Raw genomic sequence first — 13,538 nt, 5'->3', positions numbered from 1 at the left:
GGGTGACAGGGTAATGGCTTCCAGGGGAAGACATTTTCCAAGAGACGCTGAAAATAAGGAGTTAGGCAACACTTGCTCCTAAACGTGCTACTTAAAACTGTACCAAAATAACCATCCTAACCTAGGTTAGGATGAATGGCTGAAATGGAGCCAGAGTAAGAGGCAGGCCTGGAAAAGGGTGGGATGGATCCATGTGTCCTGTCTTCAGCCCTGGCCAACCTGCTCCATCCCAAGTTGACTAAATTCCACATCCCAGAGCGGGCTCTATCCAGAGCTGCTGCTGGCAGCTGCTCTCCTGGCAGCAGAGGCAGACAAATTCATGGCATTGCTGGGCCGACAGCTGCTGCAGCTCTGGGGGAAGTGACAAGTGCCTGCTGAGAATGAACTATTCTGGGACCAGTCACAGAGTCAGCAAAATTAGGCTACAGTTTGCTGGCTGAATGAAGATACAGTACACTTCCTACTCCGAAGTTTAGAGAACCAAAAAGTGCGTTCTCTGTCCCAGCTTGTTTGACTCAGGTGGTTCCTGCCTTCACTTTCTGCTCCATCTTTTCTGTTCCCAAGGGCACGACTTCTATGTTGGCTCATATTCCCCTCCCGCACTGGACTACCATACCTCCCTCCCATGTCCTTTCATCTAGTCTTTCTAAAGCAGACACAATTCAGTTCCTTGCTCAGAAACTGTCAGTGGCTCCTTTATCCTTACATAACAAAGCCCTAACCCAATCGGCCAGTATTTATAAACCTCTGTAATCTTCTGGCTTATCAACTTTTCCAGGTTTATTTAGTATTATAGTTATAATTCATATTGTTCAGAAAAGCAGGTAAGTTATCCACCACCCATGTTTTTCTCACCTCTGGGCTGTTGGTAACACTAGTTTCAATCTAAAATGCTTCCTTCTCCATCTCTTTATTCTTCTCCAAGTTCTTGCATTCTCTTAATTATATTGGATATGTAGGAACAATACATAGCATTGGCAGTTCCAGTTTTCCATTCCTATCCATTGAACTTCAGCTCCAAAAGGTTCTTCCCTAGGCCTCCAACCGGAACAAATCACAAATTGTATGTGTATTATGTGGGGTCAAGGGGCATTATTCTTTCACATACTTGTCCTCCACACACTATGACACATAGGCAATGGTACAACCACTGTCCCTCAACATCTCTCCCCTTCTCTAGTGATAGAAACTCTACTTTCTAGGTCACCCACGTTAATAAACATATCTTCTAGTTTCCCTTACAGCGCAGCATAATCATGTGACTAAGTTCTGTCCAGCTGGATAATGAGTTAAAGGCATGTGTGTGCCACTTCCAGACTATACCTTTAAAGAATAAAGACATGTTGCCCTCTTGCCATGTTGCTTTTCCCAACTGATGAAATGGGACATGGTAGCAATGAGCTACTTCAGGCCATACAGCAATGGACACATTGTAGGGGTGGGATAAGGAGCCTGACACCGTCCTGACCGGCTAACAGACTACTATCTACAGAAAAATCTACACCCATCTTGTAGATGCTATTATTACTTAAGGTCTACTATAGCAGCCACAACTATCTCAACCAAACTAGCCATTCCTAAAATGCCTTTTATGTATTCCTCACTAGCCTCCCCTCCCCCAACAAAAAAAGGAAGAAGAAAGAAAAGGCAGGAGCACAGCTGTTTCTACAGCAATGCTTATAGTACACAGACATCTGAGCATTTGGCTATCTTCTGTAACACAGAAACGAGGAGGAAATGGGAACAAGAAGGTTCCATCACTGGTGTTCTACTGAGAAGTAGAGGTCTCATCACTGCATTCGTGAGACAAGGCAGAAGCGAGCCATGTGGACTCTTCAGATGCTCATTGGACTAAAGAAAGTAGAGCATAGCTTTAATTGTGGAAAAGAGAAGAAAACGAGAGAAAAGGTACAAAAGGCTAAATAACACCAAATGCAATGTAATTTAGAATTTCATATATACATTTATAAGAACAAAATCCATTTATTCCAAGTAAAACTGGAAGACTCTCAACTATCTGATTTTTGCTGACATTTTTAGGAATAAAACAGTCTGAACACAGGAGGTTGCCTGGAGCTCTTGTTCAGTTTTTCTCCATCTTATCCTTATTGAGTGCATTTGTTCATATGACTCATCTCTTCTTGTAGTAAGCTGTACCATGAGAAAGTGCTATTATGTGACCATTTTTGACCAATAAAAACCAGCAATTCAGATGTTCCATCCTGAGAGAAGAAAGCTTTTGTTTTCAGGCTCTTTTTAAAAAAGATGTGTGTGTGTGTGTGTGTGTGTGTGTGTGTGTGTGTGTGTGTGTGTGTGTGTGTGTGTTGTGAATGAATACAGTACCTATAGAGGCCAGAAGGGGGCAATAGACTGCTGGAGCTACAGATAGTTGTGGGCTGCCTGATGTGGGTCTAGGAAAGCAACTTGGTGTCTCTCAAGAGCAGCAAGCACTCTAAACCACTGAGCTGTCCCTTCAGCCTTTGGACTCATCTTAATCTGCTTTGCTTCTCTCAGAATGCCTTGAGCCCAAAATTGTTAGTAAGAAACTGCTGACACTACTTAGGTTAAGCTCTCCTGAAAACATTTCTAGCTTCCTGAGACACAGTATCCTCCCACCTTTTACCTGCCTCAGAAGACTGACTCCTTTTCTCATTCTTTTTAGATACTTTCCCTTTTTCTAGCAGGAATGTTTACTACCTCCCAACACTAGGAGGTCTTCTAAGCCTTAGGTTTTTGGCTCTTGGTTCTCATTCTCTCTTCTGTATTTACAATATTGTTTACACTGAAGATTTTAATAGGTATCCCACTATTCCCTCTTCTATATTTACAATATTGTTTACACTAAAGATTTTAATAGGTATCCCCACTCAAAATCACTTAGCTCAGCAGTACTACATCTCAACTTGGGTACCTAACATCTTTACAATGCCTCAAACTCAACTGCTCAAAGTAGAGTCGCTATTTAAAGTACCTGTCTCCTCCATTCCTCATGTTCTAAAGGACACCACAATTCTTCTGGTTGCCAGGTTAGAGACACCAGGTCACCTCTAGCCATTGAGATTCTTTTTATCCAATCAGTTATCCAACCCTGTTTAGTTTCTCAAATACCTCTTGAATAGTGCTATCCTATAGGCTGAAAGATTCACCAAAGGCTTGTGTGGTAAAGGCTTGTTTACTGCTGTGGTCCTACTGGACAACAGCAGACCCTTTAGGAGGTAGGACCTAGTAATAGGAGGTCAGGATATTCGGGGACTGTCTTTGATGGACTCCTAGCCCTATCTTCTCTCTGCTTCCTGACCATCATGAAGGAACAGGCCTGCCTCCTCCTCCCCATGCCACGTAATATCACAGGCCCCCCAAAAATCAGATCAAACAACTATGGACTTAGAACCTTTGGAACCATGAGGTAAACAAACAAACAAACAAACAAACAAAAAACACTTTCCTCCTTACAGTTTATTTATCTTAATTATCTGGCCATAGTAACAGAAAGCCAACTAACACAAATACATCCCTACTGCTCTTTTTTATATGATGATCCAATTCTACATGCACTACCCACAAAATTTAACATCCTTCTCTTGGATTAAAAAAAAATTATATAGGTTTGCTCATACTTTTCCTTGGGTCTGTCTCAACACAGTATCTTCAAAGGCTCATTACTATGGGGCATGTCGAATGTGAACTTCTATGCTTACTATCAAAGCATTATCCTTTGGGACACATTCTACTTACTTAATCTTGTTTTTCACTGTTTTTTTTTTTTTTTTTAAAAATATCCTTTCTCTCCTATCTCTATTAAAGCCCCTTTTCCTATATAGTTTGCATGGCTCTTTTCCTTGGTAACCAAGCATTTCAAAGCTTATCTTATTCCCATAGGAACCAGCACAGTGCACAGTACCTAGTAGGCATTAAAAGGAGCTAACAACTGGATTATTACTTAGGATAAGATAAGACAGGAATAAGCTGGAATAAATCAAGCACAAAGTAATGGTCCAAGGAGAGTAGAAATGGCCCCCTTTTCTAGGTCCTTGTATCACCTGAATTACACCTCCACAGTACTCGCTCCAACTTCAAATTACCAGACTGTAATTTGTTTACTGCCCATCTCTTCATTCTAATTAAAAGGCCACATGGAAAGGAAATGCTTACTCTCTGACATATCTCAAGGCACTAGGAAGGAGTTCAAGGGATGTGCAATGGATATTAGTTGGAAGAATGTTCAACTATCTTCCCTTTGGGGCTAGCTAGGAAGACAAAGGGAATTAGCTGGAGTGGGAGGGAGCAGGAGAGGGTAGTATGATGGTATGGTGGTAGTAGAAGTATATATAATTGAAAAACATTACATACATGTATAAATGTCATAATTAAACCTATTATTAGCCATATATGCTAATACACACACACACACACACACACACACACACACACACACACTCCTTAGACCACTGGCTGACATACAGGAAAGGCTATAAAATTCATTAGCTTGGCTCGCCATATATTCTGATCTCTCAGATAAAGAACTGCCCATTAAGACTGATGTGGAAAAGGAAGAGTTCTTGAGGGCTTTCAACAAATTTGAAGCTGCAGACTCAAGAAGCAACCTGCATCTAAGTGGTGCCCTTTGCCTCCCTGCACCTCAGACCCCACTCTCAAAGTTTCTAAAAGCAATTGCCATGAAGTCCCTACTTAAATTGCTGGTCCTTGGTGCTTCGTGTCTTGGCTAGAAAGCGCTCAGCTAGCTTCTCCAGGTTTCGAGAGTAGTCCATTTCAATCTCAGCCTTCTTTCGGAAGAAGTCTTGCAGGTCCTGCAGCAGCTGCACCCGGAGCTCACACTGCTGGTCTAGGCATTTCATCTGCTCTGTGAGCTGTGCCCGGATCTCTGCAAGAAAACAAAAAAAATGTGGTCAGACAGACAGCTCTAAATATACACTGCACACCCAGGTACTTACCTCCCTTTCATTCACTTGTTCCCTATACCCTGGGATATCAAAGCCCTTAATAAAACAGCCTACAATTGAAACTGGCCATATGATATAGGTACCTCCAACTCCTTCTGGACCACTGAGAACCATTTGTGACCAAGAATCTGTTCAATTCGTTAGAATAAGTTGTATTAATATTCAAAGCTAAATATTTATAAAGTAATTTACTGTTTCTAACACCATCCAGAATTTGGGTTCTTTTCTGGCAAGGAGCCCAAATGAATAATCAGATGAATCATGTTACCCCCATTTCAAAGACTGAATACTGAGTCTTAAAGAAGACAAACTATTAAATCCCAGTAAGCTGGGATTCAAAGCCAGACAAACGACTATTTTTAACACTTTTCCTCATATTTCAAAATGTTTTTCAGTATCTTTATGAAGCAGGGTAAGGATCGTTGTACTTTCACGGAGGTAGAAAGATGTCTTTTCAAGGTCAAATGGCAGCAACCAAGAACAAAACATGTACGATGACATCTAGAAAATCACACTCAAGGTCAATTGGTTTCCCAGTTTCCAATATTACAGAATGCAAATCTTCAAGAAGCTATCTTTAGAGCTGGAGGAGTAGCAAAACAATAATAGTAAGTGACTTAGGAAGAGATCTCTTTTACTGGTATTTCACTTATTCTATCCTCACAGAGGCCTGATAGCCTCAGCTCTGTCCGAGGTAGAATTATGTCCAGTTACACTCCTGCTTGGAAGATATCCTACCCAGTCCTTGCACAGGGCTAGCAACACAATCACTGTGGAACCACAGCAATGGCAGCTTCAGCTGCAACTGGATCTGTCTTGAACACACTACATGTTTTACTGATAAGAGATTTGGCATTCACAGCAAATAGCCTGCCAACACTGGGCTGCTTTCTGGCCCAGAGTAGGCCCGCAGGGTATGTCCAACTTATTTTACATCCAGTTCCCCATTAGCATCAAAATAGAACAACTGTTCTCATCCCTTTTCTCTACCAGCACACTCACCTCCAAGCATGACTCCAACCTGAGGCTGAAATACCTATGTTATGCCTTCCTGATGCATGCCTCAAACTCATTCCCCACAGCACTGGCAGATGGGGAAGGAGAGGAGTAAGTTTTCACCCGAGCTCTACATGAAATTTTGGGATAAGGGCCACAATGCTGAAAACTTCGCAACCACTCTTTCTTAAAGCAATGAGGTCTGATAAAGCTGTACTGGGTTTGCCTTAGAGTACCTGAAGTCCAAAATCTATCCCCATCTTTATTGCCACCATTTCTGCAGGTATCAGTACATGACAGACACAGCTGGTCCTTTGCAAGGGACCCTAGGTAATCTCTAAGAGCAATCTTCATCCTTATCTCTAGTCAGCCCAGCAGTAACCCAACCTGAACTGAAACTGAGCACTGCAGGATTGTTTCCAGCAAGCAGAATGCTTCACAGAAAAGCTGCTGCCTACCTCATCACTCATCAAAGCTCTCTTGTTCTTGTATTCTGGAGTCTGATTACAAGGGGTGTAGGGCTGTGGGTGTGTAAGAGATCTACAGAGGTCATGTTAGGAATCTGGTTTTTGTGGGATTTCTGGGTCTCTTAAGGGTGAAAGCCCTTGTTATGATCATTCCTAGAGGCATCTGGCCCTTTGTACACATTCATGAAAAGCTAGCAAGAACTGCTAGTAGACAGGAAGACTGTGGGTAAAGATCGTTCATGGGTCACCAGTATTACTTAAAACCTGCCCACTAAAGAGGAATAATCTCTTAGAGTAAAATGGCTGTCCAGGTGCCTAATCAGGAACAAAAGTGCAAAGGGAGATGAAGGGACACTGAGGCTATCAAGTCCCTCTGAGTCACATCTAACTCACTTAAGACTATACCTCAATAATCTCCTAGCCAGGGATGCAGAAGGAAAATTCTAGACTGTTCTAGGGACTATAGACAAAGCCCCATGATAGGAATGTCATTCAAGTAGGCTGTTCTGAAACTGTCCTATCCATAAAATAAGTACACCACAGGGGCCACCTGTGGGATATGGTAATGTGTCTTAGAAGTTCCCGTGCACTTCCAACCAGCATGGGATTCCATGCTGACTTCTCAGTGAGTGAGGAGTATAGTATGAGCTGTATCCCTTCTTGTACCCTCTTCTTGCAGAAAAGGGCGTGTGTTTACTGAACACATTATATGGATACACACATACACTACAGCTCACTTAATTCCCATTACTACCTTCTAAGATATTTATTTCAGATGAGAAAAACAGAACATTTATTAAGTCATATGCCAAGGGCCATACCAACAGTGCTAATAGGGCTCGTGGTGGTTAATGCTTGATGGAATCTATCTACTATCGCCTCTGAGTGTAACCTACATTAGGTTAACTTAGGTTGGAAGATGCCTGCACTGAGGATGCCACCATTGCACGAGCTGAGGTCTTGAACTGAATACAGTAGTGAGAAAACAAGCCAAGCACTCACTGCTCTCTTCTGACTGCAGGCCTAACTGACCAGCTCCTTCAAACTCCTGCTGCCTCAACTTCCCTTCCACAAAAGACTGACTGCTCCTCCAACGGGCAGCCAGAATAAACCCTTCCTCCTTTAAATGGCTTGTCACATATTTTATCACAGAAGCAGGAAAGGCAACTAAGACGGGACTAAAGCTAACTTCACATTTATTTATCTGACTTGTCAGAGCAGTGAGAAGTCAACACTCCAAGGACAGCATTTCTGGGTAAATCGGTGACCATGGACTTTTAATCTCTGGGACTTTGACTTTGTCTTCCTGCTGAAGAATGATTCAGGGTCCCAGGATCAAGTTTAGGTTAGGACAAGTTAGCCCATATTTTGACTAATCCACAACCAGGCTGGATCCCTTCCCTACATCCTAAATCTGTTCTCCATGGAAGTTTCAAAGAAAGTCCTTCTTTTCGCTTATGAGCCCATCCTGGGGTATTCAATAAGTACAAAGGATAGGGAAGGGGAGAAAATGATATCCCCACCCCCTGACCTGTCCTTGGTTTGTGATATGGCACCCCTCCCCTACAACATGCCTAGAAGGAAGTCTCTCCTTTGTTATCATTCCCAGAACATTGAAGAAGGCAATAAGAAGGATTCTAGTCTACTGCTCCAGGACAGAATGGCTGTTCTGTGGAGAGTAGAATGTACTGCTGCTGTTGTTACAACAAACAGTGGTCCTCAACAAGGCAGCTGGGCCAGCCTCTGTCCATGCACACACGGGAAAAGAAACAATAGGTACTGATTGTCAGCACACTTGGGCCATGTGCCCGGGCTGGAGACCCCGCCATACCCTGGCTGACCATAAGGCAGAAAGAAAAAGGGGCGATTTATAAAACCACAGGGAATTTCTCAAAAGCTCTCTGTGTGCTCATGTGGGTATGCATGTGGGCTTGTGAACACACTCAAAGACACACTATTCACATCATGTTCTACCACACCAAATTAAGAAGACGTCACAAGTCTCTTTTAGAGTTGGCAGAGAAGTTCTAGGAGATGATGGGCCCTTATAGCTTCTTTCACTAGAATTATGGGAAGAAGCCAAGCTCTACTTTATAAAAGCAGCTGTCTCTGAGCTATGACTGCTTCCCTGGTTATCCATAAAGTACCACAGTACTAAGGTCATCGTGAATGAGCTGTGTGAAGGGAGGAATGCCACAAGGGATCTTCTCTGGGCACCTGAGTCTTTTGGGTTTTGCTTTGAATATTCTTTACTATATAACAAACCCAGAGAAGTAAATTCCAATGTGAAGATCTAAGAGTTAAATGTACCCAAGACAGAAAGAAACCGAACTGCAAATCTTAGGAAATTCAATGTCCATTGACTATTTTCTACCACATTTTAAAATGATACAAGAAAAAAAAAAAAAGTGCTTCTCTTGCAGGACCAAAGTTTTTAAACAAGTTTCCTAATACTCAAGAGTGGCCTTTGCTATTTCATTCATTGATTCAAGTCAAAATTTAACTTTGCTGTTTTGCTTTTGCACAGTTTTATGAGTTTATGAAAATACACCAAATTACTTTAAAGATGTGAATTTTATAGTATGTGATCTCTCTCTCTCTCTCTCTCTCTCTCTCTCTCTCTCTCACACACACACACACACACACACACACACACACACACACACAATCTTTAACTCCACCAAATGTGTTCTGTTGAGTACCATTCTGCCAACTAACAGGCAGGGAAATGGCCCTAGACACCATAAAGAATCCTTGGTTTCTATTTCTCTACTTTTAGGGTTAAATCAGTTCTGCACTGATTATTATTAAAGCAGTGTGTCTGGTCAGCAGGCTCAGCCATGACACTAAACTCCACCAGCTAGCACACCACTATTCTACTATTTTCAGAGGATGTCAGATCAAAACATGGCAATGAATGCTTTATGTTCAAACTCAGGATCAGCAGACATAACCAACAGTTTGCCCTGGGCAGTTCTGCCTTCTTGTCCGTGCCTGGTTACAGCTGAGACACACTAACCACACTGCTTGAGAGTTAGAAGGAGATTTTTATCTTACTTAGAAGAGATGCTGCTGCCAGGTTTCAATACGGGTATCACTGGAAGATACTTGATCATTTAGCAAAAATAGTCAAGGCCCTGCCTCCCTCTAAATGAGAACACCTTCCAGTGCAGATGAAACAGTCCTCTGGAACTGTCCTCACTTCAGAGAACACCTGGTGAATTCATGGAAGTTCAGATGGGGATGGTGTTCACTATTGCTTCAATCCTATGATAAGAGCTCGTTTCTTTCACCTTCCAAAATCCATCTCCATATTCTAGAACTTTCTCTAATTCAGTCATAAATACCACATATTTAAGGAGAAAACTGGAGTAGGAAGGCAGGCCAGAAAAAAAGAGATACATTCTTTTAGGAAAGTCACACAGGTACATCCTTCCCTTTTTAGTGTGCTGGCATCTTGGAGACAGGGGCTGTGATTCCCACAGGCTCTGTTGCCAACATGAAATGTAATATTAGACCACGTTTCCCAGTGGGAACCTAGCCTGACCGTCAGTCCTCACAAAATCTACCTCCCCTTCTTTTAGTCCTTTCGCAAACATATGATGTCACCTCAGCCACCTCAAGAATACTGATTCATAGTACCTTCCAGAAAGTGTTGTATAAGAATACAATTGAGGCTTTCATCAGCGCCACCCCATTATTTCTTACCAAGACTTCTGATCCCAACAGTAATCAGTTCCTCTCCAAACTGATCCCCCAGGAAGCAAAGCTGGATGCCCCGCCAAGTCATGCTCTTTACCCTGCTCATTTGCCTTTCTACAAATTTCCTAATTCCAGGGCTCTTAAAAATCCTGGCTGGACAGAAGTGAAAACCAAAGCCCAGAGAAGTGAGGGGACGGGTGAGGCCCACACAGCTGGTTAGTTGTAGATTCAGAACTGGAACTCCAGTAGCTAAGCTTTGAAGCCAACATTCATTTTCACTGTTATCACAAACATTTGAGTGCCTTCCAGGTAGTCTGAGATTACAAAGACAAAAATTCTCCCTTAAAGTTAGCAAGGGAGTGGGAACAAAAGCTACAGTAAAGTGAAATTATACAAATAAGTGAGGACGTGCACAGTGCTGTAAAAGCAGAGGAGGGTGACACTATAAGCATTACAGCTCGGATGGAAAGGTATCCTGGCAGTCAGGAGCACGGAATACCAAAGTCACACCACACAACAAACCTCACACAAGAGATTTATTGGGAGGGAAAAAACCAGGAGGGTGGCGAGAAACAGCAGAGAACAGAGAACTGAACGGGATACAGGGCTTATACAGAGATTCTTGGGAGGGGGGTGGAAATTTTCAGGGTAGAGATTGGTGGGATTTCATGTCCAGAGATTGGGCTTTTTACTCTGTAGGGTGGGGGTTGGGTCCAGCAATTAGGGCAGTTAAGAGTCTTCTGTGGGTGAAACTTGGCAGCTGGAGGTCCTTGGGGGAGGGGCCTGGTCACTCATGTGGCTTTCGGGGCTTACACACACAGTACTACATTCAATCTACATGTGATACCACATCCCTCTTGGGGGAGGGGCCTGGCCATTCATGTGGCTTTCGAGGATTACAGACACAGTACTACATTCAATCTACATGTGATGCCACGTCCTTCGAGAATTAATACTAGTCCTTATCTATGAGTAGTTTTAAGATGTTTTAAGAGACACCAGTGAGCTACTTTCAGAAAACAAGAAAACAGCAAGTACTCTCCCTCAAAGAAGGTGACTAACAGCCTTTTTCTCATTACTTCACTCTCGACTTGAATAAGGCACAGAAATCTTCATTGACAAGAATTATTCCAAACAATTGCTTCTGGAAATACTGTTTTCATCCCTGTGCCTCCAAATTTCTATCTATACTCTAGACCTCTCCAGCCTCCTAGACTTACCATCTCTTCTTAACTCTAGAGCAGGTATCCACAACTCAAGCCCAAACTGAAACTCTCGACAGCTCCTGGCCACTGCCCTCTTGGTTCCTACCTAAGAATGGCACCTCTTTTACCTACCAGACCAAAACCCTTCGGAGTTCCTGCTGAGTCTTTCACATTCTGTCAACTCAAACTGCCTTCAAATTGCATCCTGAATCCCACCTCTCCTTAGCCCACCCTCTGCTTACATGCTAAGTCTAACCTGACATCCCTCTGTTCTGAGTAACTGTTTCTACCTGGTTCTTCACTCTCCACCCCTGTTACTCTGCAGTCCACTCTACACATGGGGCAGCTCTGCTCATCACCCTCCAATGGCTTCCCACTGGAGACAGGGTGAAGGCGTTCTAAACACATAGCTCAGCTGCTCCAGTCTCTGGAATTCATCCACACAGACCCCCAGGCACACAGGCCTCTCTGGTGGTCACAGGATGTGCCAAGCCCACTTTACGTCAGCTAAGGGAAGCCTTTCTATTTCCCTTAGCTTGAAGCACACTATTTCCCTTAGCTTGAAGCACACTTCCAAACTTTGCATGGCTAGCCCCTTCACTTTTCAGTTCTTGTTTAGAAGTCACCTTCTCAAAGCAGCCATTCCATCTGAAAGATCCCTAACACTAAGCTTTACCTTCATTTTGTTTTACTCCACCATAACTTCTATATGTATTTAAAATCTAGGTATTGTCTTCTCCTCTGACTAGACACAAGCCCCATGGTGACACAGTAACCAACATACAAAAAGTCTGAATTTAACTTTAGGAGACTTGGAATGACTTATTGCTGTTTTCCCCCCCTCCCCAAGACTTTCTATCATGACTGCTCCCTAGCCCCCAAAAGCCAATAGCTATTCCTTTTAAAAAGAGAAAAGAAGAGCTGGGGAGATGGTCCAGCAGGTCAGGGAAGAGTTCAGTTCTCTGCACCCACAGTAGGTGGCTTACAATGGTCTGTAACTCCATTTCTAAGAGGTCTAACATCCTCTCCTGACCTTTGTAGAAACCCACATATATGAAGCATATACTCACATACATTTACACAGATAAATAAAAATCAATCTTTTAAAAATTTTTAAAAAGAAACCCCACAAAAACTCAAAGGAAAGATGCATTATCTAGTCAGCTCTGTTCTATTCTGACAAATGTTTTCTCTCCATTATTTATGATAGATACAAAAGGACTCATTATATATGTCCACAGGGCATTTTTCATAATTAATGGAATCTTTTTAGGGGGAAACTTTACCAGAACAGAAGTTTCAGTTGCCCCAGGGCTAGCCAAGCACCATGAACACAATCCCAGTCAGTAAATAGCAAGAGTTTTCCTAAATTTCACAGCCCTCTGTAACAATGTCTTTCATTAGTCTGTTACCAGAATCCAGCATGTGACCATCCTGCAAATGTATGAGTCTGATGGTCTGCGGTGCTAAGTAGGAAATAAAATTGTCACTTTCAATATGCTTATACTTTCTAAACACATAATTACCGGAATCAGAGGATCACAGAGGCCAATGAGAATCTAAAAAGTGTCCTCGTCAGTCAGAAGACACAGGTACCATCAAGAAAACATCCTGTCCTTGCCCCTCCACTAGCCCACAGCAACAGAATGGCAGTTACAACTTTTTAAATGTGTGAACAAATAATTTAATTTCCAAGTATATTAATGTGTATTTGATCCAAACCAAATATATCTTATTTTCTTTAATTTTTACAAATCAAATTTTTTCTATTTATTTATTTATTTTTGGTTTTTGGTTTTTGAAGACATGGTTTCTCTGTGGGTAGCCTTGGCTGTCCTAGAACTCACTCTCCACATTCCTTAAATTTTATATTAAAACTAAACATTTTCTCCCCCTCTTTAACATTTTTTGTTTGTTTATTTGTTTTTGTTTTTGAAAACAGGGTTTCTCTGTGTAGCTTTGGAGCCTGTCCTGGAACTCACTCTGTATACCAGGCTGGCCTCGAACTCACAGAGATCTGCCTGCCTCTGCCTCCTGAGTACTGGGATTAAAGGTGTGCACCACCACTGCCAAGATTTTTCTCACTTTATTTCAAAAGTAATAGTGTATATCACATGCTAAATAAAAAATTTGGTTTGTATAAAATGAAAGTTATTAAAAATAAAATACATAATATTTTAATAATGATTTAAAAGAAATTTTGCCTA

The 13,538-nt window shown here is 42.1% G+C and overlaps 1 protein-coding gene across 7 annotated transcripts in view; it reads right to left on the bottom strand.

Annotated features, from left to right (window-relative positions):
- The window catches only part of Srgap2 (SLIT-ROBO Rho GTPase activating protein 2), a 219,765-nt gene that overhangs the window by 123,363 nt on the left and 82,864 nt on the right, over positions 1-13,538 (bottom strand). For all 7 annotated transcript variants that reach the window (XM_059280830.1, XM_059280832.1, XM_059280834.1 and 4 more), the window contains one exon: positions 4,690-4,882. In XM_059280830.1, coding sequence (XP_059136813.1) covers positions 4,690-4,882 — 193 coding nt within the window. The remainder of the gene's footprint in view (positions 1-4,689; positions 4,883-13,538) is intronic.

This window comes from Peromyscus eremicus, chromosome 15 (genome assembly GCF_949786415.1).
Source record: "Peromyscus eremicus chromosome 15, PerEre_H2_v1, whole genome shotgun sequence".
Lineage (NCBI taxonomy): Eukaryota > Metazoa > Chordata > Mammalia > Rodentia > Cricetidae > Peromyscus > Peromyscus eremicus.
Note: the sequence above shows the minus strand (reverse complement) of the source record. Positions and strands in the feature narration are given on the sequence as shown.